This window comes from Panulirus ornatus, chromosome 73 (genome assembly GCF_036320965.1).
Source record: "Panulirus ornatus isolate Po-2019 chromosome 73, ASM3632096v1, whole genome shotgun sequence".
Classification (NCBI taxonomy): domain Eukaryota; kingdom Metazoa; phylum Arthropoda; class Malacostraca; order Decapoda; family Palinuridae; genus Panulirus; species Panulirus ornatus.
The window spans coordinates 9982714-10009652 of NC_092296.1; the positions used below are offsets into that span (position 1 = coordinate 9982714).

The 26939-nt window shown below is 39.5% G+C and overlaps 2 protein-coding genes across 12 annotated transcripts in view; one reads left to right on the top strand and one right to left on the bottom strand.

The window, feature by feature from the left end:
• LOC139748255 (uncharacterized) overlaps nt 1-6896 on the bottom strand; it is a 40409-nt gene extending 33513 nt beyond the window's left edge. For all 9 annotated transcript variants that reach the window (XM_071661185.1, XM_071661180.1, XM_071661183.1 and 6 more), the window contains exons 1-2: nt 6774-6896; nt 4591-4772 (exon numbers count right to left, since the gene is read on the bottom strand). The gene's annotated coding sequence lies outside the window, so the exon portion shown is untranslated. The remainder of the gene's footprint in view (nt 1-4590; nt 4773-6773) is intronic.
• Nucleotides 6897-8582: 1686 nt separating this feature from the next.
• The window catches only part of LOC139748254 (uncharacterized), an 81110-nt gene continuing 62753 nt past the window's right edge, over nt 8583-26939 (top strand). For all 3 annotated transcript variants that reach the window (XM_071661170.1, XM_071661172.1, XM_071661171.1), the window contains exons 1-4: nt 8583-8724; nt 18424-18617; nt 20356-20696; nt 22435-22553. In XM_071661170.1, the coding sequence (XP_071517271.1) occupies nt 20526-20696; nt 22435-22553 (290 nt within the window). In that variant the 5' untranslated portion in view covers nt 8583-8724; nt 18424-18617; nt 20356-20525. The remainder of the gene's footprint in view (nt 8725-18423; nt 18618-20355; nt 20697-22434; nt 22554-26939) is intronic.

Sequence of the window (26939 nt, forward strand, 5' to 3'; positions counted from 1 at the left end):
GTTTCCCCTTTCAGAAAGTTAAAATACAAGGAGGGGAGGGTTTCTAGCCCCCCGCTCCTGTCCCCTTTAGTCGCCTTCTACAACATGTGAGGAATGCATGGGAAGTATTCTTTCTCCCCTATATACCTTATATATTCATAAAATAAAGTATCTATATTACATTCTTTCTTACCACCCGGGCATTTCAATGATATACATGGAATCACCCAAATAACTATGTTAATGTTTCAGTTTTAAGACAAGTGTCATCAGTTAAAAAATTCAACAAAAATCCATTCTTGCATCATTTGGTACATCAAATGCATGAATTAATATAAGCCAAAATAGTGGAGAAAAACAATTCCAAACTAACCTTATTTATAAGGTTAGGATGGTATTACAGTGTAATTTATTAAAAAAGGGGGTGACTGTATTGTTGACTGGTTGGTTAGGTTATTTAATGTATGTATGACTCATGGTGACATGCCTGAGGATTGGCGGAACGCTTGCATAGTGCCTTTGTACAAAGGCAAAGGGAATAAAAGTGAGTGCTCAAATTACAGAGGTATATGTTTGTTGAGTATTCCTGGGAAATTAATGGGAAGGTATTGATTGAGAGGGTGAAGGCATGTACACTGTGAGCATCAGCTTGGGGAAGAGCAGTGTGGTTTCAGAAGTGGTAGAGGATGTGTGGATCAGGTATTTGCTTTGAGGAATGTATGTGAGATATACTTGGAAAAGCAACTGGATTTGTATGTAACATTCATGGATCTGGAGAAGACATATGATAGAGTTGATAGAGATGCTCTGTGGAAGGTATTAAGAATATATGGTGTGGGAGGCAAGTTGTTAGAAGCAGTGAAAAGTTTTTATCGAGGATGTAAGGCATGTGCATGTCTAGGAAAAGAGGAAAGTGATTGGTTCTCAGTGAATGTCGGTTTAGGGCAGGGGTGTAAGATGTCTCCATGGTTGTTTAATTTGGGGTTGTTATGGAGGTGAATTCAGAGTTTTGGAAAGAGGGGCAAATATGCAGTCTGTTGTGGGTGAGAGGGCTTGGGAAGCGAGTCAATTGTTGTTCGTTGATGATACAGTGCTGGTGGCTAATTCGTGTGAGAAACTGCAGAGGCTGGTGAATACGAGCAATGTGAATAAGGGCAAGGTTATTAGGTACAGTAGGGTTGAGGGACAAGTCAACTGGGAGGTAAGTTTGAATGGAAAAAACTGGAGGAAGTGAAGTGTTTTAGATAACTGGGAGTGGATTTGGCAGCGGATGGAACCATGGAAGCAGAAATGAATCATACGGTGGGGGAGGGGGCGAACATTCTGGGAGCCTTGAAGAATGTGTGGAAGTCGAGAACATTATCTCGGAAAGCAAAAATGGGTATGTTTGAAGAAATGGTGGTTCCAACAATGTTATATGGTTGCGAGGCGTGGGCTATAGATAGAGTAGTGCAGAGGAGGATGGATGAGCTGGAAATGAGATGTTTCAGGACAATATGTGGTGTGAGGTGGTTTGATCGAGTAAGTAATGATAGGGTAAGAGAGATGTGTGGTACTAAAAAGAGTGTGGTTGAGAGAGCAGAAGAGGGTGTTTTGAAATGGTTTGGTCATATGGAGAGAATGAGTAAGGAAAGATTGACCAAGAGGATATATGTGTCAGAGGTGGAGGGTACGAGGAGAAGTGGGAGACCAAATTGAAGGTGGAGAGATGGAGTGAAAAAGATTTTGAGTGATCAGGGCCTGAACATGCAGGAGGGTGGGTGAAAGGCATGCATGGTATGGAGTGAATTGGAACAATGTGGTATACCGGGGCCGACATGCTGTCAATGGATTGAACCAGGGTATGTGAAGCATCTAGGGTAAACCATGGAAAGTGTTGTGGGGCCTGGATGTGGAAAGGGACCTGTGGTTTCGGTGCATTATACATGACAACTAGAGACTGAGTGTGAACGAATGTGGCCTTTTGTTGTCTTTTCCTAGCGCTACCTCATGCACATGCGGGGGAGGGGGTTGTTATTTCATGTGTGGCGGGGTGGCAACGGGAATGAATAAAGGCAAATTATGAATTATGTACATGTGTATATATGTATATGTCTGTGTGTGTATATATATATGTATACGTTGAGATGTATAGGTATGTATATGTGCGTATGTGGATGTATATGTATATACATGTATATGTGGGTGGGTTGGGCCATTCTTTCATTTGTTTCCCTGTGCTACCTCACTAACGCAGGAGAGAGCGACAAAGTATAATAAATAAATATAATACTTTACCTATATTTCACCTACCATTTTCCAATAAAATGCCCATTATTCTTTCCATTCATCCATCCTTATTCAACTGCTGTTTCACTTCCACACTTCACTGCCTTCCTGTCTGATCCACATTTGCCAGTTTTAAGATAATATATACATTACCAGTTAGTGACTACATATTTATACAGTATGTGCAAGGAGTTCTGCACTTTTAGGGCCACATCTATAAGAGGCATGTTTGAGGAAAAAAAAACCTGGATGTTTTGGCTCTGAGTGAAACAATGCTCAAAGGTAAAGAGGAAGAATGATACGAAAATGTCTTAAGTGTAAAGTTGGGTAGGTGAGGACAAGAGCTATGGAAGGAGTAGCACTACTACTGAAGCTGGAAATGTGGAAGTGTGTAAATTTTTGATTGATGTGGATAAAAACGAAAATGAATGGCAAGAAATAGGTGATTATTGGTGCTTATGCTCTTAGGCATGAGACTGGGTACTAGTGGGTGGTGATTTAAATGCAAAAATGAGTAATGTGGAAGGTGAGGGTACAACTGGTTCAAATAGGATATTCAATGTTATGATTGGAAATGGTGAGAGGCATGAGGAGTTGTGCTGAAATAAGATTGGCGATTAGGAATACCTGGTTTGAAATGAGAAATATACACAAGTATATGTACTTGAGTATGAGAGATGGTCAATGGGCATTATTAGATTACATATTAATTGGAAGGAGGGTGAAAGGCATGCAAGGAATGGAGTGAAATGGAACAATGTGGTATACTGAGGTCGACATGATGTCAATGGATTGAACCAGGGCATGTGAAGCGTCTGGGGTAAATCACGGAAAGTTCTGTGGGGCCTGGATGTGGAAAGGAAGCTGTGGTTTTGGTGCATTACACATGACAGCTAGAGACTGAGTGTGAACGAATGTGGCCTTTCTTGTCTTTTCCTAGCACTACCTCGCGCATGCACGGGGGGGAGGGGGGTGCCATTTCATATGTGGCAGGGTGGCAACAGGAATGGATGAAGGTAGCAAGTATGAATATGTACATGTGTATATGTCTGTGTATATATATGTATACGTTGAAATGTATAGGTATGTATGTGTGTGTGAGGGCGTGTATGTATATACATGTTTATGTGGGTGGGTTGCACCATTCTTTCGACTGTTTCCTTGTGCTACCTTGCTAATGCGGGAGACAGTGGCAAAGTATAACTTATATTAATTAGTAGGCGGGTAAAAGAGACTTTTGGATATAACTATCTATATCTCTAACAACTGTTTCATAACTAAATGACTCCAGTGACACTTCTTGGCCTTCATTGCCTCACCCTTAACAGGCCACTGGCAGAGGGCAAGTCTAGCACAGTGTTTGTAGAGGTACCTATCTAATGTTCCTAATGACGACTACTATTTAATGCTCCTACCTAATTCTACCTAAATGTTCCTACCTACTACTTCTATCTACTGCTCCTACCATTTTGCCAAAAGGCAGGGCTAGTGCACAGTGCTCACTGTAGGAAAACCTAGTTATGTAGAATGAGATGCATGAGTTAAGTGTAGTCAAGTTTTACATTAGACAAGGCCAGATTGTATGTTTGTGGATAGCATGCCAGTGCTCCACATCTTAACAAGGTAAAAAAAAAAAAAAAAAAAGAATACCTAGGTCAGAGGAGTGCAACTTGACAACCACTTAAGTGTTGGCTCACTAAGCAGATGTCATTAATCCTACTGATATCCCACCTGGTCATTGGCTCCCTACCAACTAATACCTTGACAAATTAAGTCCCAATGTTTGCTTACCGATCCTGAACTCCCTTGCTATTATTTTGGCAATTGGTTGGCTGCTAAAGTGTTGTCTTGATCATCATCAGTACTTATTTCAGTGACCACCACTTAAAAAGCAATTCTCAAGTATAAATACATATGTACTTGTAAATTTATTAAATCTATTAAATTTTTTTTTTTTTCCAAAAGAAGGAACAGAGAAGGGGGCCAGGTGAGGATATTCCCTAAAAGGCCCAGTCCTCTGTTCTTAACACTACCTCGCTAATGCGGGAAATGGTGAATAGTATGAAAGCAAGAAAAGATGTATACTTAAAGGTAATATTTGCATAAAGTAACCATAAACAGCAATGTACCATTTAGTGACTTGCAAGGCTCAAAACTCAGGGATGATAACATTTTAGATTTGTTACAAATGCAAACAACCTTATGCATGAAGTTGATGGGAGGACAGTTAGATAATAGGGACCGCAAAGAAATAAAATTCAATATGATGAAGGATGAGAATAGAAAGGAGAACAAACTGTTCGTTCTCAACTTTCATTAAGCCAACTTTGCGGGGCTACATACCTTGCTCGTGTTGACTGGGTGGGACCAATGAACATGGGGTGAGGTCGGACAGACCAAGCAGTGCAGGCAGAGTGGGGTCAGGTGACTCGGATCAGCTTAACGGTGGTCTCAGGTCAAGTGTGGATGAGGCAGTTGAGACCATTAACACCATGGAGGTTTCCATAGAAAGGTTCCTGGTAACACTGAAAAAGGGACAAGAATTGACTAATCCAAATAGGCAATATACGATGAACAATAATGACCCTAAAATGGCAGATGAAGGGCTTGTACATGGTAAAAAGGGGAAACAGTTTACGGATAAGCAAATGCAAATCAAGAGAGTGGTAAAATCAGAGATTAAAGGGCTAAGAGTGATTATATTAAGATGGTTAACAAAGCAAAAAACAATGGCATGGGATTTTTTCAAGTGTACAGAACAAAGATAATGGAGAAAATTGGACCTATCAAATTGCATTCTGGTAGATTAGTTGATAGTGAGATTGAAATATGTGAAGTTTTAAACAATCACCTCGTATCAGTTCTTTACGCAGGAGAACATTCAGATTCCAGAGCTAATTTATGGGGGGGGGGATGAAAGCAGGAAGCTATGCAATATAAAAATTAATAAATTTGATACTCTGAAACAAACTGATTAAAAGTAAACAAGAGTCCTGGGCCAGGTGGTATTTATGCAAGGGTCTTGAAAGACTCTATGGAGGAGGTAAGTGTTCCACTTTTAAATGTCTAGTCTCTGGAATCAGGAGTAGCTCCCATGCAATGGAGACAGCAAATGTTCCCTGTTTGAAGAAAGGGGATAGATCCATTGCCTCTAATTTTCGTTCTATCAGCTTGACATCTTCTATGGGGAAATTTCTGAAATCAATTATAGAACAAAATATGGGAACACAGAGAATCATGATCTCATTAGGTATTCTCAACATGGGTTTACAAAAGGGAAGTCATGTCTCAGTAAGCTTCTCTCCTTTAATAAAGTACTTGAAATTGTTGATCATGGTAAGAGTTATATCAAATACATAGACTTAAGTAAGGCACCTCATGAGCGTCTGCTTACGAAAAATAGCGGCACAAAATATCAGGGGTTGTGTTTTTAACTGGATTAAGTCATGGCTCAATGAGACAACAGTAGGTAGGCATAAACGGAGTTTCATTGGACTGGGGTTGTGTAACTGATGGTGTTCCTCAGGGTTCAGTCTTGGGAATGCTTGTGTTTGTTATATATATTAATGATTTGGATATGGGAATAACCAGGGGCTTAAGTAAATTTGCAGATAGAAAAATATTTTGGTTGGGGTGGTATGTGAAGTGAAAGTCATGGAGAGTTGTCTGATGAAGGGTGAAGAGGTGATGAAAGCCTAGCCTAAGTGAAATGCATAAAGGCGACTGGAGTGGATAGTATTTACTAGGGGGGGGGGGGGGTGACGTGTTGTTAATTGGTTGGTAAGTATGGATCATAAAGAGGTGCCTGAAGACTGGCAGAGTGCATGGATAGTGCCATTATATAAAGGGAAGGGGGATAAAGATGTGTGTTTCAACTACAGAGGTTTGTTTCAGTATACCTGGCAAGTTCTATAGCAAAGTCTATATAGATTGAGCATCTGATTAGGGAGAAGCAGCGTGGTTTTAATTGTGGTCGAGGATGTGTGAATCGGGTGTGTGCCTTAAAGTATGTACAAAGTGGGAAATATTTAGAAAAAAATAGATGGATTTGCATGTGGCATTTATGGATCTGGAGAAGTCATATGATGGGGGTGATGAAGATGCCACAATCATCATTTTCTTTCCTAACTTGTCTCATGAGTTGATAAATCAATAAACAAATTTGCAATAAGTAAATAATCTACAAAATCGCTCCCGTGAACAATGTTGCTGATAAAAAAAATATAAAAATTCAACATGCATTCCTCGACATCAGGCCAATGCACTCATCCTAACGTCTACATTTAACTACATTATATTTCTGTACCACACCTATTATCTAAACACAAACTTATATACAGATTTTAATCCAATGAACCTCTCCGAAGGCAAAATTATATAAAATCTGCACAAAGAACATGGCTTGAGCTTATGGGGAGCATTCTCTGTTGACAATCTCTGCCTTCAGTACTTGTTTCCTCCATTAACACCATACTCTCAATATCCCATCAATTTTCTCTACCCATCTAAGACATCCAGTAACTCACCTTCATGTACGTCACGTCAAATCACTTCGTTACGACTTGGAATACGAGATATTTCACAATATTCAGGCAACTCTTTTCCTACGTGTTTGTATCACTTGGCAGAGAAGGTGTCGTCCATTTAATCCTCAGTGACCAATGAGAGACCACCAGGCGGAGGTGTGTACCTCGCGTCTCGACCAATCACGTGTCACCTTCAAGGCGGCAGGATTTAAAGAAATTCTGTCATCATTTGTTGATGCATCAAGATAAAAATCAATAAACTCTATATATACACTTGTAACATTAATAAACTTGTTGCTAATGATGACAGTTTTGGTATATATAAGTTATATTGACCACTTGTTGCACTTGGTAGATGATATTAATTTAGTCGAGTGATGAATGATCCCGTGGGAGCCATAAACCATCTTCATGGGACTATGAGAAGAGGGATTCTGCATCCCAATTAAGCTATTTAATCAGTAGATTTATCTATCATCTTGAAGTGACCAATATACCTTTGTCGCATCTCTTCTTGATCTACTTAATATCTTGAAATCAGAATTTAAGGCAAGATCTACATGATTGCTTTGTAATATTAACCAATATCATTTTTCGTATTATATATAGGCGAAAACATGGTGAAGAAAAACATATGAAACCACACACTTCCCAACATGATATAATTTCATGTAATCTCCTAGCGCCTGCCTGATCTTGACCACCATAGCCCGGACGCGATAAATAGAATTAACAAAACAAGTTAAGATCCATTTGCTGCACTCTAATTGCTTTTACCATAAAATGCTACGAACTTACTAAAATGAGAAACAAAATTGCGATACCATGGGAGGAATTCACCTCAGACATCATCAATATTTATGTGTATCAGGCTAATCTTTCAACAATTAAAGGTTATTGAGAATAGAAAACTTACTATACGGTATTCAGAAAGTGTAGCAACTTACAATATTAAGGTTAACTTAACATGAAAAACACGAAAATGTATTTTACAACATCCAAGCCAGACCTCAGTCTACAATGGCCAACCTTAACTATGGTTTCCTTATTAGTCTGAACCATTTTTACTTTTTCTTACATAAATATTGATGATGTCTGAGGTGAATTCCTCCCATGGTATCGCAATTTTGTTTCTCATTTTAGTAAGTTCGTAGCATTTCATGGTAAAAGCAATTAGAGTGCAGCAAATGGATCTTAACTTGTTGTTTTGTTAATTCTATTTATCGCGTCCGGGCTCTGGTGGTCAAGACCAGGCAGGCGCTAGGAGATTACATGAAATTATATCATGTTGGGAAGTGTATGGTTTCATATGTTTTTCTTCACCATGTTTTCGCCTATATATAATACGAAAAATGATATTGGTTAATATTACAATGCAATCATGTAGATCTTGCCTTAAATTCTGATTTCAAGATATTAAGTAGATCAAGAAGAGATGCGACAAAGCTATATTGGTCACATCAAGATGATAGATAAATCTACTGATTAAATAGCTTAATTGGGATGCAGAATCCCTCTTCTCATAGTCCCATGAAGATGGTTTATGGCTCCTACGGGATAATTCATCATTCGAGTATATCAGTATCATCTACCAAGTGGAACGAGTAAATATAACTTATATATACCAAAACTGTCATCACTAGCAACAAGTTTATTAATGTAACAACTGTATATATGGATGGCATGAGTTTATTGATTTTTATCTTGATGCATCAACAAATGTTGATTATAGATTTTCTTTAAATCCTGCCGCCTTGAAGGTGACACGTGATTGGTCGAGACGCGAGGTACACACCTCCGCCTGGTGGTCTCTCATTGGTCACTGAGGATTAAATGGACGACACCTTCTCTGTCAAGTGATACAAACATGTTGGAAAAGAGTTGCCTGAATATTGTGAAATATTTCATATTGCAAGTAGTAACGAAGTGATTTGACGTGACGTACATGAAGGTGAGTTACTGAATGTCTTAGATGGGTAGAGAAAGTTGACTGGATATTGAGAGTATGGTGTTAATGGAGGAAACAAGTACTGAAGGCAGAGATTGTCAACAGAGAATGCTCCCCAATATCCAAAGCCACGTTCTTTGTGCAGGGCTTATATAGTTTATCCTTCGGAGGGGTTCATTGGATTAAAATCTGTACACAAGTTTGTGTTTAGATATTAGGTGTGGTACAGAAATATAATGTAGTTAAATGTAGACGTTAGGATGAGTGCATTGGCCTGATCTCGAGGAATGCATGTTGAAATTTTATATATTTTTTATCACCACCATTGTTCACAGGAGCGATTTTGTAGATTATTTACTGTTCATGTGCAAATTTATTTATCGATTTATCAACTCATGGTGGGACAAGCTAGAAAAGAAAATGGTTGTGGCATTTTTATCAACCCTATCACATGACTTCTCCAGATCCATAAATGCCACATACAAATCCATCTATTTTTTATGAATATTTCCCACACTTTGTACTTTTTTTTAAGGCACATACCTGATCCACTCTTCCTCCACCACAATTGAAACCACGCTGCTCCTCCCCAATCTGATGCTATGTACATGCCTTCACCGTCTCAATCTATATAGACTGCTATAGAACTTACCATGTACACTCATACTTATACCTCTGTAGTTGGAACACTCATCTTTATCTCCCTTCCCTTTGTATAATGACACTATGCATGCATTCTGCCAGTCTTCAGGCACCTAACTATGATCCACACTTACCTACCGATTAACAAGACAGTCACCCCCTTAGTAAATACCATCCAATCCAGTCGCCTTTCTGCATTTTATTTAGGCTAGGCTTTCATCACCCCTTCACCCTTCACCAGACAACACTCCATGACTCTCACTTCACATACCACCCCAACCAAAATATTTTTCTATCAGCAAATTTACCCAACCCCATATCCAAATTATTAATATATATAATGAACATGAGCATTCCCAAGGCTGGCCCCTAAGGAAAGCCACTAGTTACATAGCACTAATCCCATGAAACTCCGTTTATGCCTGCCTTCTGTTGTCTCATTGAGCCACAACTTAATCCAGGTAAATACACAAACCCTGATGATGTGTGCCACTATTTTTCTAAAGCAGACACTCATGAGGTACACTGACAAAAGCCTTACTTAAGTCTACATATGTGATATCATAACTCTTACCATGATCAACAATTTCAAATACTTTATTAAAGGAGAGATGCTTACTGAGACATGACTTCCCTTTTGTAAACCCATGTTGAGAATACCTAATGAGATCATGGTTCTCTGTGTTCCCATATTTTGTTCTATAATTGATTTCAGAAATTTCCCTATAGTAGATGTCAAGCTGATAGGACGAAAATTAGAGGCAATGGATCTATCCCCTTTCTTTAAACAGGGAACATTTGCTGTCTCCATTGCTTGGGAACTACTACTGATCCCAGAGACTTTAAACATTTAAAAGTGGAACACTTACTTCCTCCTTAGAGTCTTTCAAGACCCTTGCATAAATACCACCTGACCCAGGACTCTTGTTTACTTTTAATCAGTTTATTTCAAAATATCGAATTTATCAGTTTTTATATTGCATAGCTTCCTGGTCCGTTCGACCTCACCCCATGTTCATTGGTCCCACCCAGTCAACATGAGCAAGGTATCTATGTAACCCCGCAAAGTTGGCTTTATGAAAGTTGAGAATGAATATTTTGTTCTCCTTCCCTATCATCTAACTGTCCTCCCATCAACTTCATGTATAAGGTTGTTTGCATTTGTCTGTGACAAATCTAAAATGTTATCACCCCTGGGTTTAGAGCCTTGCAAGTCACTAAATGGTACATTGCTGTTTATGGTTACTTTATGTACATATTACCTTTATGTACACATATCAACATAAATTTACAAGCACATATGTATTTATACTTGAGAATTGCTTTTTAAGTGGTGGTCACTGAAATAAGTACTGATGATGATCAAGACAACACTTTAGCAGCCAACTAATTGCCAAAATAATAGTAAGGAAGTTCAAAATCATTTAAGCAAACATTGGGACTTAATTTGTCAAGGTATTAGTTGGTAGGGAGCCAACGACCTGGTGATATATATCAGTAGGATTAATGACATCTGCTCAGTGAGCCAACACTTAAGTGGTTGTCAAGTTGCACTCCTCTGACCTAGGTAGTTTTCTTTTTTTTTTTTTTTTTTTACCTCGTTGAGATGTGGACTACTGGCATGCTATCCACAAACATACAATCTGGCCATGTCTAATGTAAAACTTGACAACACTTAACTCATGCATCTTATTCTACATAACTAGGTTTTCCTACAGTGAGCACTATGCGCTAGCCCTGTCTTTTCGCAAAATGGTTGGAGCACTTGTTAGAAGTAGTAGGTAGGAACATTTTGGTAGGATTATTAGATAGAAACATTAGGTAGGAGCATTAAATAGTAGTCGTCATTAGGAACATTAGACAGGTACCTCTACAAACACTGTGCTAGACTTGCCCTCTGCCAGTGGCCTGTTAAGGGTGAGGCAATGAAGGCCAAGAAGTGTCACTGGAGTTATTTAGTTATGAAACAGTTGTTAGAGATATAGATAGATAGTTACATCCAAAAGTCTCTTTTACCTGCCTACTAATTAATATTATTTATCATACTTTGCCACTGTCTCCTGCATTAGCAAGATAGCGCAAGGAAACAGTTGAAAGAATGGTGCAACCCACTCACATAAACATGTATATACATACACGCCCTCACACACACATACATAGCTATACATTTCAACGTATACATACATATATATACACAGACATATACACATGTACATATTCATACTTGCTACCTTCATCCATTCCTGTCGTCACCCTGCCACATATGAAATGGCACCCACCTCCCCCCGCACATGCATGAGGTAGTGCTAGGAAAAGACAACAAAGGCCACATTCATTCACAGTCAGTCTCTAGCTGTCATGTGTAATGCACTGAAACCACAGCTTCCTTTCCACATCCAGGCCCCACAGAACTTTCTGTGTTTTACCCTAGATGCTTCACATACCCTGGTTCAATCCATTGACAGCATGTCGACCCCGGTATACCACATTGTTCCAATTCACTCCATTCCTGCATGCCTTTCACCCTCCATCCAATTAATATGTAATCTAATAATGCCTATTGACCATCTCTCCTACTTGCATACATATACTTGTGTATATTTCTCACTTCAAACAAGGTATTCCTAATTGCTAATCTTATTTCAGCACAACTCCACATGCCTCTCACCATTTCCATTCATAACACTGAATACCCTATTTGAACCAATTGTACCCTCACCTGCCACATTACTCATCTTTGCATTTAAATCACCAGTCACTAGTACCCAGTCTCATGCCTAAGAGCATAAGCACCAATAATCACCCATTTCTTGCCATTCATTATCGTTTTATCCACATCAATCAAGAATTTTCTTCTTAAACTATTATACACTTCCACATTTTCAGCTTCAGTAGTAGTGCTACTCCTTCCATAGCTCTTTTCCTCACCTGCCCAACTTTACACCTGAGACATTTTCATATTATTCTTCCTCTTTACCTTTGAGCATTGTTTCACTCAGAGCCAAAACATCCAGGTTTTTTTCCTCAAACATGCCTCTTCTAGATGTGGCCCTAAAAGTGCAGAACTCCTTGCACATACTGTATAAATATGTAATCACTAACTGGTAATGTATATTATCTTAAAACTGGCAATTTAAAATGTGGATCAGGCAGGAAGGCAGTGAAGTGTGGAAGTGAAACAACAGTTGAATAAGGCTGGATGAATGCAAAGAATGATTGGCATTTTATTGGAGAAATGGTAGGTGAAATACAGGTAAAGTATTATATTTATTTATTATACTTTGTCGCTGTCTCCCGCATTAGTGAGGTAGCTCAAGGAAACAAATGAAAGAATGGCCCAACCCACCCACATACACATGTATATACACGCACGCTCATATGGAACCATGGAAGCGGAAGTGAATCATAGGGTGGGGGAGGGGGCGAAAATCCTGGGAGCCTTGAAGAATGTGTGGAAGTCGAGAACATTATCTCAGAAAGCAAAAATGGGTATGTTTGAAGGAATAGTGGTTCCAACAATGTTATATGGTTGCGAGGCATGGGCTATAGATAGAGTTGTGCAGAGGAGGGTGGATGTGCTGGAAATGAGTTGTTTGAGGACAATATGTGGTGTGAGGTGGTTTGATCGAGTAAGTAATGTAAGGGTAAGAAAGATGTGTGGTAATATAAAGAGTGTGGTTGAGAGAGAAGAAGAGGTTGCTTTGAAATGGTTTGGTCACATGGAGAAAACGAGTGAGAAAAGATTGACCAAGAGGATATGTGTCAGATGTGGAGGGAACGAGAAGTGGGAGACCAAATTGGAGGTGGAAAGATGGAGTGATAAAGATTTTGAGTGATCGGGGCCTGAACATGCAGGAGGGTGAAAGGTGTGTAAGGAATAGATTGAATTGGAACGATGTGTTATACCGTGGTCGACATGCTGTCAGTGGATTGAACCAGGGCATGTGAAGTGTCTGGGATAAACCATGGAAAGTTCTGTGGGGCCTGGATGTGGAAAGGGAGCTGTGGTTTTGGTGCATTATTACACGACAGCTAGAGACTGAGTGTGAACGAATGTGGCCTTTGTTGTCTTTTCCTAGTGCTACCTTGTGCAGATGAGGGGGGAGGGGGTTGTTATTTCATGTGTGGCGGGATGGCGATGGGAATGAATAAAGGCAGACAGTATGAATTATGTACATGTGTATATTTTTATTTATTTTATTTTGCTTTGTCGCTGTCTCCTGCGTTTGCGAGGTAGCGCAAGTAAACAGACGAAAGAAATGGCCCAACCCACCCCCATACACATGTATATACATACACGTCCACACACGCAAATATACATACCTATACATCTCAATGTACACATATATATACACACACAGACACATAATATATACCCATGCACACAATTCACACTGTGTGCCTTTATTCATTCCCATCGCCACCTCGTCACACATGGAATACCATCCCCCTCCCCCCCTCATGTGTGCGAGGTAGCGCTAGGAAAAGACAACAAAGGCCCCATTCGTTCACACTCAGTCTCTAGCTGTCATGCAACAATGCCCGAAACCACAGCTCCCTTTCCACATCCAGGCCCCACACAACTTTCCATGGTTTACCCCAGACGCTTCACATGCCCTGATTCAATCCACTGACAGCACGTCAACCCCGGTATACCACATCGATCCAATTCACTCTGTTCCTTGCCCGCCTTTCACCCTCCTGTATGTTCAGGCCCCGATCATTCAAAATCTTTTTCACTCCATCTTTCCACCTCCAATTTCGTCTCCCACTTCTCCTCGTTCCCTCCACCTCCGACACATATATCCTCTTGGTCAATCTTTCCTCACTCATTCTCTCCATGTGCCCAAACCATTTCAAAACACCCTCTTCTGCTCTCTCAACCACGCTCTTTTTATTTCCACACATCTCTCTTACCCTTACATTATTTACTCGATCAAACCACCTCACACCACACATTGTCCTCAAACATCTCATTTCCAGCCCATCCACCCTCCTGCGCACAACTCTATCCATAGCCCATGCCTCGCAACCATACAACATTGTTGGAACCACTATTCCTTCAAACATACCCATTTTTGCTTTCCGAGATAATGTTCTCGACTTCCACACATTCTTCAAGCCTCCCAGGATTTTCGCCCCCTCCCCCACCCTATGATTCACTTCCGCTTCCATGGTTCCATCCGCTGCCAGATCCACTCCCAGATATCTAAAACACTTTACTTCCTCCAGTTTTTCTCCATTCAAACTTACCTCCCACTGGACTTGACCCTCAACCCTACTGTACCTAATAACCTTGCTCTTATTCACATTTACTCTTAACTTTCTTCTTTCACACACCTTACCAAACTCAGTCATCAGCTTCTGCAGTTTCTCACATGAATCAGCCACCAGCGCTGTATCATCAGCGAACAGCAACTGACTCACTTCCCAAGCTCTCTCATCCACAACAGACTTCATACTTGCCCCTCTTTCCAAAACTCTTGCATTCACCTCTCTAACAACCCCATCCATAAACAAATTAAACAACCATGGAGACATCACACACCCCTGCCGCAAACCCACATTCACTGAGAACCAATCACTTTCCTCTCTTCCTACACGTACACATGCCTTACATCCTCGATAAAAACTTTTCACTGCTTCTAACAACTTGCCTCCCACACCATATATTCTTAATACATGTATATATATATATATATATATATATATATATATATATATATATATTTTTTTTTATTATACTTTGTCGCTGTCTCCCGCGTTTGCGAGGTAGCGCAAGTAAACAGACGAAAGAAATGGCCCAACCCCCCCCCATACACATGTATATACATACGTCCACACACGCAAATATACATACCTACACAGCTTTCCATGGTTTACCCCAGACGCTTCACATGCCCTGCTTCAATCCACTGACAGCACGTCAACCCCGGTATACCACATCGCTCCAATTCACTCTATTCCTTGCCCTCCTTTCACCCTCCTGCATGCTCAGGCCCCGATCACACAAAATCTTTTTCACTCCATCTTTCCACCTCCAATTTGGTCTCCCTCTTCTCCTTGTTCCCTCCACCTCTGACACATATATCCTCTTGGTCAATCTTTCCTCACTCATCCTCTCCATGTGCCCAAACCACTTCAAAACACCCTCTTCTGCTCTCTCAACCACGCTCTTTTTATTTCCACACATCTCTCATACCCTTACGTTACTCACTCGATCAAACCACCTCACACCACACATTGTCCTCAAACATCTCATTTCCAGCACATCCATCCTCCTGCGCACAACTATCCATAGCCCACGCCTCGCAACCATACAACATTGTTGGAACCACTATTCCTTCAAACATACCCATTTTTGCTTTCCGAGATAATGTTCTCGACTTCCACACATTCTTCAAGGCCCCCAGGATTTTCGCCCCCTCCCCCACCCTATGATCCACTTCCGCTTCCATGGTTCCATCCGCTGCCAGATCCACTCCCAGATATCTAAAACACTTCACTTCCTCCAGTTTTTCTCCATTCAAACTCACCTCCCAATTGACTTGACCCTCAACCCTACTGTACCTAATAACCTTGCTCTTATACACATTTACTCTTAACTTTCTTCTTCCACACACTTTTCCAAACTCAGTCACCAGCTTCTGCAGTTTCTCACATGAATCAGCCACCAGCGCTGTATCATCAGCGAACAACAACTGACTCACTTCCCAAGCTCTCTCATCCCCAACAGACTTCATACTTGCCCCTCTTTCCAAAACTCTTGCATTTACCTCCCTAACAACCCCATCCATAAACAAATTAAACAACCATGGAGACATCACACACCCCTGCCGCAAACCTACATTCACTGAGAACCAATCACTTTCCTCTCTTCCTACACGTACACATGCCTTACATCCTCGATAAAAACTTTTCACTGCTTCTAACAACTTTCCTCCCACACCATATATTCTTAATACCTTCCACAGAGCATCTCTATCAACTCTATCATATGCCTTCTCCAGATCCATAAATGCTACATACAAATCCATTTGCTTTTCTAAGTATTTCTCACATACATTCTTCAAAGCAAACACCTGATCCACACATCCTCTACCACTTCTGAAACCACACTGCTCTTCCCCAATCTGATGCTCTGTACATGCCTTCACCCTCTCAATCAATACCCTCCCATATAATTTACCAGGAATACTCAACAAACTTATACCTCTGTAATTTGAGCACTCACTCTTATCCCCTTTGCCTTTGTACAATGGCACTATGCACGCATTCCGCCAATCCTCAGGCACCTCACCATGAGTCATACATACATTAAATAACCTTACCAACCAGTCAACAATACAGTCACCCCCTTTTTTAATAAATTCCACTGCAATACCATCCAAACCTGCTGCCTTGCCGGCTTTCATCTTCCGCAAAGCTTTCACTACCTCTTCTCTGTTTACCAAATCATTTTCCCTAACCCTCTCACTTTGCACACCACCTCGACCAAAACACCCTATATCTGCCACTCTATCATCAAACACATTCAACAAACCTTCAAAATACTCACTCCATCTCCTTCTCACATCACCACTACTTGTTATCACCTCCCCACTTGCGCCCTTCACCGAAGTTCCCATTTGCTCCCTTGTCTTACACACTTTATTTACCTCCTTCCAGAACATCTTTTTATTCTCCCTAAAATTTAATGATACTCTCTCACCTCACCCCAACTCTCATATATATATATATATATATATATATATATATATATATATATATATATACGCTCTTTTTATTTCCACACATCTCTCTTACCCTTACGTTACTTACTCGATCAAACCACCTCACACCACACATTGTCCTCAAACATCTCATTTCCAGCACATCCATCCTCCTGCGCACAACTCTATCCATAGCCCACGCCTCGCAACCATACAACATTGTTGGAACTACTATTCCTTCAAACATACCCATTTTTGCTTTCCGGGATAATGTTCTCGATTTCCACACATTTTTCAAGGCTCCCAAAATTTTCGCCCCCTCCCCCACCCTATGATCCACTTCCGCTTCCATGGTTCCATCCGCTGACAGATCCACTCCCAGATATCTAAAACACTTCACTTCCTCCAGTTTTTCTCCATTCAAACTCACCTCCCAATTGACTTGACCCTCAACCCTACTGTACCTAATAACCTTGCTCTTATTCACATTTACTCTTAACTTTCTTCTTCCACACACTTTACCAAACTCCGTCACCAGCTTCTGCAGTTTCTCACATGAATCCGCCACCAGCGCTGTATCATCAGCGAACAACAACTGACTCACTTCCCAAGCTCTCTCATCCCCAACAGACTTCATACTTGCCCCTCTTTCCAAGACTCTTGCATTTACCTCCCTAACAACCCCATCCATAAACAAATTAAACAACCATGGAGACATCACACACCCCTGCCGCAAACCTACATTCACTGAGAACCAATCACTTTCCTGTGTATATATATGTGTGTGTATATATATGTATACATTGAGATGTATAGGTATGTATATTTGTGTGTGTGGACATGTATGTATATACACGTGTATGTTGATGGGTTGGGCCATTCTTTTATGTTTCCTTGCACTACCTCACTAATGTGGAAGACAGCGACAAAGCAAAATAAATAAAAATAAATAAATGAGGAAATTGGATAGATAAAATAAAAAATTCATTTATCAGTAGGATTTGAACTGTGATGAGTCTGCTCATGATATAGAGTCACCATTTACTAACCACTTCTCTATGGAAGTTATATAGAATATTAATGTTACATACCATAGACGAATGAGTTCATTATATCTTGGATGTAAGTTTCATTAAAGTATATTGATTTGGACAATCATTTATGGAGTTTTAAATGATTAGGTTTCATTGCATAAATTTTTTTTTTTTTTTTTATTTTTCCTGTTCCAGTAGGATGGTTTAGAAGCAAATACATGATCTAACAGTTAATATGGAACCCAGCGGCTAACACTACCATAATTTTAGTTATAAGATAATCTGTGTTTCATTCATATGTGTATACTTTTCAGGGTTGAACTTCATAAGCAAGAAGTCATATTACAGGTGTAAGAGTTGCCCTGAGGTTCGACTGATTACTGCCAAGGAAACAGGAGAGCATTTTAAATCCCTTGATCATTATGACAACTTGATGACCCATCTGAATGCTGTGGAGATGAGTTCTCAGTTCCAAGGATGGACAAGAATGGTGGACCACACATGATATGTATTCACTTTTGATCCTCATTTGTACCAAATATTTTTCACTAAGAAATATGTACTAAAGTCTATAATCACACCACCTTTACAGATATATGTAGTCTTTGTTATCTATCTATCTCTGACACCTTTTCCCTGGTAGAACTCTCTCATGGGGTTGGTCACGGCAGTAGAGTCCATAACTAGTTTGCTGGAGTTTCTGTTGCAAACTATTCTAGGTCATACATTGGCTTCTTCATCAGCATTACTTAACACTTAATCAGTTTTCTCACTTCATCCAACTGTTTCCTCCATAGTTTACTAACAGTTAGTCCAACTTTTATCATTCCTTAGTTATTCAGCTTTGTATCTTTGCCATACTGTCACTTAATTCCTTCACCTTTCTTTTGAACAATACTTCTCTTGACATGATTGTTATTGCTCTCACATGATATTTTAATGCTAAGATGTTTTGTTGTATATGCACAATTGATCTGAAATTTTTATGATTACACTTTACCTGCCTGTCAAAATTAAGTATAACAAAAGTCCAAACCACGCAAAACAAAGCACTCATTTTAACAACTGCATAAGAAAACAAGAATCATTCCAATACAATCTCACTTAGATTACAAGACACCAGAAACAATTCTCACACTTACTGATTCCCTGGTAGGACCACACCTTGAATATGCAGTCCAGTTTTGGTCCCCGAAATACATAAAAGACTGTGAAAAATTAGAGCAAGTTTAAAGATGCATGACAAAATTGATCCCATCCCTTCGAAATCTGGCATACAAAGAGAGGCTAAAACGATTGGATCTCTTCTCCCTTAAATAACATAGACTTCACGGTGACTTAATCCAAGTGTTCAAAATTCTGAATAAGTTCAATAAAGTTAATCATGAACATCTTTCTGAAATACTAGAAAATATTGTTACCTGGACAAATGGAATAAAACTCAAAGCTAAAAGATGTAGTACGGATGTGGGAGAAACTTCTTTTCTTATAGGTGTGTTGAGCATAGTACGGATGTGGGAGAAACTTCTTTTCTTATCGGTGTGTTGAGCACTGGAATAAAGTACCATCAGATGTAGTGAATGTTAAGACTATAAATACCTTTAAAGGTTATTTAGACAAGTATTTCATAAATTCAGGTATACTCTGTGAAAAATGCCTGAAATAAACTGCAACAGTGATACCTTAAAAACTGCTGAGCAGAATTACATTTTCTTGTCAAGTTAAGGAAAAAAAGAAAGACCCAGTTGTGGGCCAATCAGGCTTCCTGTTGTCTGTCTTTCTCATGTAATCAGTCCAGTGTGCTTGGCATTCAGTTCTTTACAACAGTACTTGACCCTTTGCACCTGAACCTCTCCTTAACAAACCACCCATACTTGTGAAGCATAATTTACGGGGGAATGGATGAATTTTTTTTTTTTTTGTATTGAGTGCTGAGAGGTTCATTTTTCAGCTTGTTTCCATTTTCAGAAATTGAAATATAGGGAGAGTGTTGTTCAACCCCTGCACAAGCCCAGAAAAGTTGGCTTCTACAATAGCAGGGAATACTATGGTAGCATCCTTACTCTTTTATTGTGAGGGATAGGAGAAATATTATTTGGAACTCTATATATACAACCTCCAAATGACATTATCATTATTCCATTGTGTTCTGTATTTATGAAAAGTCATTTCCCATGAATTCTTTCATGAAGAGTGTAGGTTATAAAAAAATATTTACTAACCAGGCCTCTTTTATCTTGATGCAGGAAGAAAAAAAAAAGAGAAGAAAGGGCTTGAAGAGAAAGCTAAAAAAGAAGAACTTAAGAAGAAACAAGAAGAGGAGGCAGCTAAGAAGAGAGAAGATGAGTCAGATGCAGCAAAGGAGAATGGGGAACAAGATGATGGGGAAGAGATAAGCTTTGAGGATATACACAACATGGAAACTGTAGATGAAGCCTCAGAAGATGTGGACATGGACACACGTGCAGAGGCCAATAATGGAGCAGTGAAGGATGAGCAGATGCATAATGATGAAGAGGAGGAGGAGGAGGGGGTGGAAGATGATGAGGAGGAAGAGGAGGAGGATGCAAATAAGCTGGAAAAATGTGTAAGTTATTTATATATAATCCTGAATGATTAACTGCTACCACTCGGCTGAACTCCAGCCTTACGAGGGATTTCTTATGAAATGCGCATTACATTCACTTTCCACACCACAACCCATACCAACAATAGCTGAGACATTAAAAGGAATATTCAGTCTTGCTGCACCCAAAAGTACAACTCACCTGCTTGGTTGCACATATTTTTAAATGCTAACGTAATAGAACCACAAACAGCACAAAACAGAACTTTGGATTGGTCATTGATTTTGTAGCAACAACAGACATGTAATACCTGCACAATACAGTCCCATCTCAAGATACTAAGCTCCCAAATCTATGCAAAGGCATGTGGTCCTTCCTGCCCGGAACTTTTAATAACTAGCCACCAACCTCTAAGCCTAAATTCAAAACTCACCCCAGCCTCATATTAAAGCAGCTTGGAATTACAAGTCCCTTTTCCCCCCAACAGAAATATTCATGATCTTATTATTTGCCAAGTGCTAATCGATTGCCCCTGCAACTTGGTCTTAATATCTACTTCACCAGATATACCTATTGAAAACAGTTTGGGATATTCTTTACCTCTCTTTTGACTTTAATCATCCACAAACTAATCTGCTATAAATTCACCTATTTGGTAATCCTGTTAACATTGACCATTAAATGTAGGCATTGTCTTTTGGTAATCCTGTTAACATAGATCATTAACTGTGGGCATGTGTCAAGGGTTTGATTTTAGCATGGTTTATACAGTATTTTTAGGGAGATGGCATTGCATGAGATGATAGCAAGGAGGGGTGGTATTGGAGTGATTCTTAACCATGGAAATGCAATATAAATTGCTGCAGGTTTTGTATGCATATGATGCTGAAATTAAATGTGAATAAAAGTAAGATGCTAGATTTTGAAAGGGAAGAGTTGCCAGGTTGTAAAGTTTGCAGAGTGAAGAGCTGTAAGTTGTGAATTTGTTTGAATATTTCAGAGAAAAGTTTAGTAAATATGACAGTGAGAAAGCTAAAGTTTAAAGTAGTCATGCAAGAAAGAGAAACTTGTGTGCTGAAGGCAATGGTGAACAGAAAAAATTTAAATGTAGTGTGTGCAAGAAGCTTGCATGAAGGATCACTTGTCTCATTGCTGATTTATGGTTTTGAAACTATTGTGCATATTAGTCAGGAGAGGGAAGAGGTAACAGAGATGGGAAATTTTTATTGTAGTTGATGTGAGGAGAACAGAAGAAACACTAAAGATGTGAGAACGCTGTGATATGAAGATAGTAGCACATGGATGGATGTCCATTTTGGATGGTACAACCATGTTGAATTTATAACAGTTGATAGGGTGGTCAAGAAGATATATAAAGCAGTATATTAGAAGGTTCAAGTAGAGTTCTAGTTACTAGAGGAATGATTGGGTATCAGATTCATTGGAAGTGTATTGTGTACAGAGGTGATATAACGAGATTTTGATGTGGATGTCAATTTTTCAATACAACACTCAAGGCATGGGTTGAAGATGTGCATGAGGGATTACAGATGCTGTTTTTACTTGATTCACTTTATGGAATTAGGAACAATATAATGTAAAGTAGGTCTTGACAGATCCATGAAACAGCAGAAATTGTGATATGACTGTGCCATGTCTTCTTTTAGAGTTTTGAGATGTTGAATCATTACTCAGGATATCCTGATTTCATATTTCCTAAATAAAATCCATATTGTTTAAGTTAAAATTTGTTTATAGGATGAAAGTGTACATTTGGATGAGGTTGGAGAGTCTATAGCAGAGAATGAGGACCCTGATTTCAAGAAAAGGCTTGTTAATAAGAATACCATCTCTGATGTTAAGGAAGATGATGAAGGGTGAGTAGTTTTTAAAAAAAAAAACATGTATTACACCTTGTGAAGTTATCGATAGTCTCCATCCCCACACCTTGGGCTGTGCCCAGGCTGCTGGAAGCCCACAGCATGACAGTAAAATTTGTAGGTGCTTGTCCATTGCACTCTTGAACTTCTCTGCCTTGCATTCCATGCTGTCTTTGATAGATGGCAAGTTGTTGTTGGGTCAGGCCTTGGGTGGTTTCTCATTTTTTGCTTATGGCACATTTGTATTTCAGAGGTAATATTATATATACAGTCTTCCATGCATATCATACCAGTGGGATGAACCATACCTTCAAGGATTTTTCAGGTATGGATGATGATATACTTCTCCCACCTGTGCTTGAGGGAGTACAGCCTGAGTAATTTCATTGGTCCCCAGTTATTCAGTTCCTTTACCTCATTAATATGGGCTGCAGAAGATCTCTGGACACTTCCAAAATCTTCAGTTTTGCCTGCTTTGTAGGGTGATGTTCATGAAAGAATTGGTGCCTAGAATAATCTCATCATTGGTCTTTCATTCCCTGTCTTGAAGGTTTGTATGTTCCAGCCAGCCATTCTTCTTCAAGTGTCAATTATAATGCAGGGTTCGCTAAAGGTCAGGTCTTTAGTCATTATTATTGTTGTAACAATGTTGCTCAACAATGTCAGTCAGTCCTTGAGTCGTATATTTTGTATAGTTTAACAATAATTATAAAGATTATTTCAGTTAACTGAAAAGAAGCGTCGGATCCATCTGTGACTTGTCAAGGAGCTGGTTTTTGGTTGGTAGAAATTATTTTAATGAGTGAACTATTGGTACTATCTCAAACTGCATGTTTATGAATAAATTCATTAAGAATTTGTAGTTTAATAGTATTGTCATTTTAAGGGGTTTCTTTTCAAACTATTTAGAAACTGAGAAAGAATGTGAAGTTATGGTCATGGTAAGTCTAATCTTAAAAGCTACAAGGAAGTTTAATCATGCTGTTGACATAGAAAACTTAGATCTTTGAGGAATACATGTTTTACCCAGTGTTGAAGTAGAGTAGAAAATACAGCAGTCATTATACTGAATGGTAATCTTTGAGTAATGTGTAAGTTCTTTGTATATGTGCTCACATCAGTTTAAAATGATACTGCTTAATGTTTTTCATGTTATCAAAAATTTTCAAACATTTTTGGTTCTTATTTTCACTGACAGGTTGTTATACTTTGACAGTATAATTTGCTTAGAAAAAATCTGGTAGAACTACTCAAAAGAGTTTATTGAATTATGTAGCAGTCACTGTTCCATGGTCTTATAATATTTTCATCCATTCATATAGTTCAAAGTTAGCATCTGTCATTGTTACAGGATACTTTTGTCATTTTTGAATGTGTACCCAACGGAACAAGATTATCCTCTCAAGACTGGTGATTCGGTAAACAATGGAAATAAAAGTTTTCATCTTCAGAGCTGTAAGTTTTTAATTTCATCCTTATTAAATATATTAATGGTAGCTCTTTCTACATCATTTGTATATTTATTTATTTTGCTTTGTCGCTGTCTCCCGCGTTTGCGAGGTAGCGCAAGGAAACAGACGAAAGAAATGGCCCAACCCACCCCCATACACATGTATATACATACACATCCACACACGCAAATATACACACCCATACATCTCAATGTACACATATATATACACACACAGGCACATACATATATACCCATGTACACAATTCACACTGTCTGCCTTTATTCATTCCCATCGCCACCTCGCCACACATGGAATACCATCCCCCTCCCCCCTCGTGTGCGAGGTAGCGCTAGGAAAAGACAACAAAGGCCCCATTCGTTCACACTCAGTCTCTAGCTGTCATGCAATAATGCCCGAAACCACAGCTCCCTTTCCACATCCAGACCCCACACAACTTTCCATGGTTAACCCCAGACGCTTCACATGCCCTGATTCAATCCACTGACAACACGTCAACCCCGGTATACCACATCGATCCAATTCACTCTATTCCTTGCCCTCCTTTCACCCTCCTGCATGTTCAGGCCCCGATCACTCAAAATCTTTTTCACTCCATCTTTCCACCTCCAATTTGGTCTCCCACTTCTCCTCGTTCCCTCCACCTCTGACACATATATCCTCTTGGTCAACCTTTCCTCACTCATTCTCTCCATGTGCCCAAACCATTTCAAAACACCCTCTTCTGCTCTCTCAACCACGCTCTTTTTATTTCCACACATCTCTCTTACCCTTACATTACTTACTCGATCAAACCACCTCACACCACACATTGTCCTCAAACATCTCATTTCCAGCACATCCACCCTCCTGCACACAACTCTATCCATAGCCCACGCCTCGCAACCATACAACATTGTTGGAACCACTATTCCTTCAAACATACCCATTTTTGCTTTCCGAGATAATGTTCTCGACTTCCACACATTCTTCAAGGCTCCCAGGATTGTCGCCCCCTCCCCCACCCTATGATTCACTTCCGCTTCCATGGTTCCATCCGCTGCCAGATCCACTCCCAGATATCTAAAACTCTTTACTTCCTCCAGTTTTTCTCCATTCAAACTTACCTCCCAGTTGACTTGACCCTCAACCCTACTGTACCGTAATAACCTTGCTCTTATTCACATTTACTCTCAACTTTCTTCTTTCACACACCTTACCAAACTCAGTCACTAGCTTCTGCAGTTTCTCACGTGAATCTACCACCAGCACTGTATCATCAGCGAACAACAACTGACTCACTTCCCAAGCTCTCTCATCCACAACAGACTGCATACTTGCCCCTCTTTCCAAAACTCTTGCATTCACCTCCCTAACAACCCCATCCATAAACAAATTAAACAACCATGGAGACATCACACACCTCCGCCGCAAACCTACATTCACTGAGAACCAATCACTTTCCTCTCTTCCTACACGTACACATGCCTTACATCCTCGATAAAAACTTTTCACTGCTTCTAACAACTTGCCTCCCACACCATATATTCTTAATCTACCAAAATTATTTGTAACATTTTTAATAGTACAACAGGCTCATGAAGATTGGAAGAAGGCTATTGCATCTGTTATCAAAATGGGGAAAAGAAATAACCAAAAATTACAAGCCATGTAGTTTGACAAGTGTGATATGCAAAATCATGGAGGCTGTTGTGAGGAATGAAACAGTAAGTCACATCTATATCTCTGATGCCTGTTCCCTTCTGGAACTCCCTTAAAGGGGGTAGCCATGGCTATTGAGTCTCCATAATTCAAATTCAGTGATACTTCCTAGCCTTTAGTGCCTTACAGTTATCAGGCCACTGGCAGAATGCAAGTCTGGTGCAATGTTTGTAGATGTTCCTACTGACTACTTCTAACTATTGTTTCTATTTATTATTTCAATGTAATGCTTCTACCCAAAGCTCATACCTAAATGTTCCTACCTATTATTTATATCTACTGCTCCTACCATTTTGCCGAAAGGCAGGTCTAGGCCATAGCGCTCACCACAGGAAAATCTAGGGTTACGAAGAATGAGCTGTGCAAGTTAAATGTTGTAAAGTGTTATGTACGACTTTAGAGATATTGTACGTTTGTGGACAGAATGCCACAAGTCCACATGTGGATGAGGCAGAAAGAAAAGACCTACCTGGGCCAAAGTAATGCAACTTAACAACTGAAGTGCTGTCTCAGTATGCAATCATTACTAACCCTCCTGATACCGAGGCAAGTGATACTGATAATATACTTCCCCGCTTGTTGGCTGCCTACCAACTACTACCTGCAGAGGAATCTAAGTAGTATTTTTAAAAAGCCAATATGAGTTTATCAAAGGGAGATCAACAGCACTGTAACTAATAAAAGTATTGGATATATTTACCGAACAAATTTAAAAGCAAGGATAAATGGATGTTACATACTGTATACAGATTTTGCAAATGCTTTCAACAAAGTTCCACTCAAAGATTGGTAATGAAAATATCATTATTTCATATCAGTGACTCAATACCAACCTACAATTGTTACATTAATTTCTGGCTAAGATGAAGCGAAGGATGGTGGTGCATGACAACACTTCACAGTGGGAGGCAGTCACCAGTAGTACAACCAAATGCAGTGAACGTGACTTGTTTTTTAATGCTAGCTAAGACAGCTCATTTAACTGAGTACCCTAATCAAAGCTACCTTCTTAAGTGTTTGCAGATGAAAAGAAAATTGTCAGAGACACAGAAGGTGGGAAGTTGCATAATGACATATGGGCTATCCATGCATGCATGGATTAGAAAATGGAAGCTCAAATATAATTTGGAAAATGTAATGTTCTGCCAGTAGGGGAACAGATTTACTGCACAAGATAATACTACAAGTGGAATCCTAACCAGATGAAAGG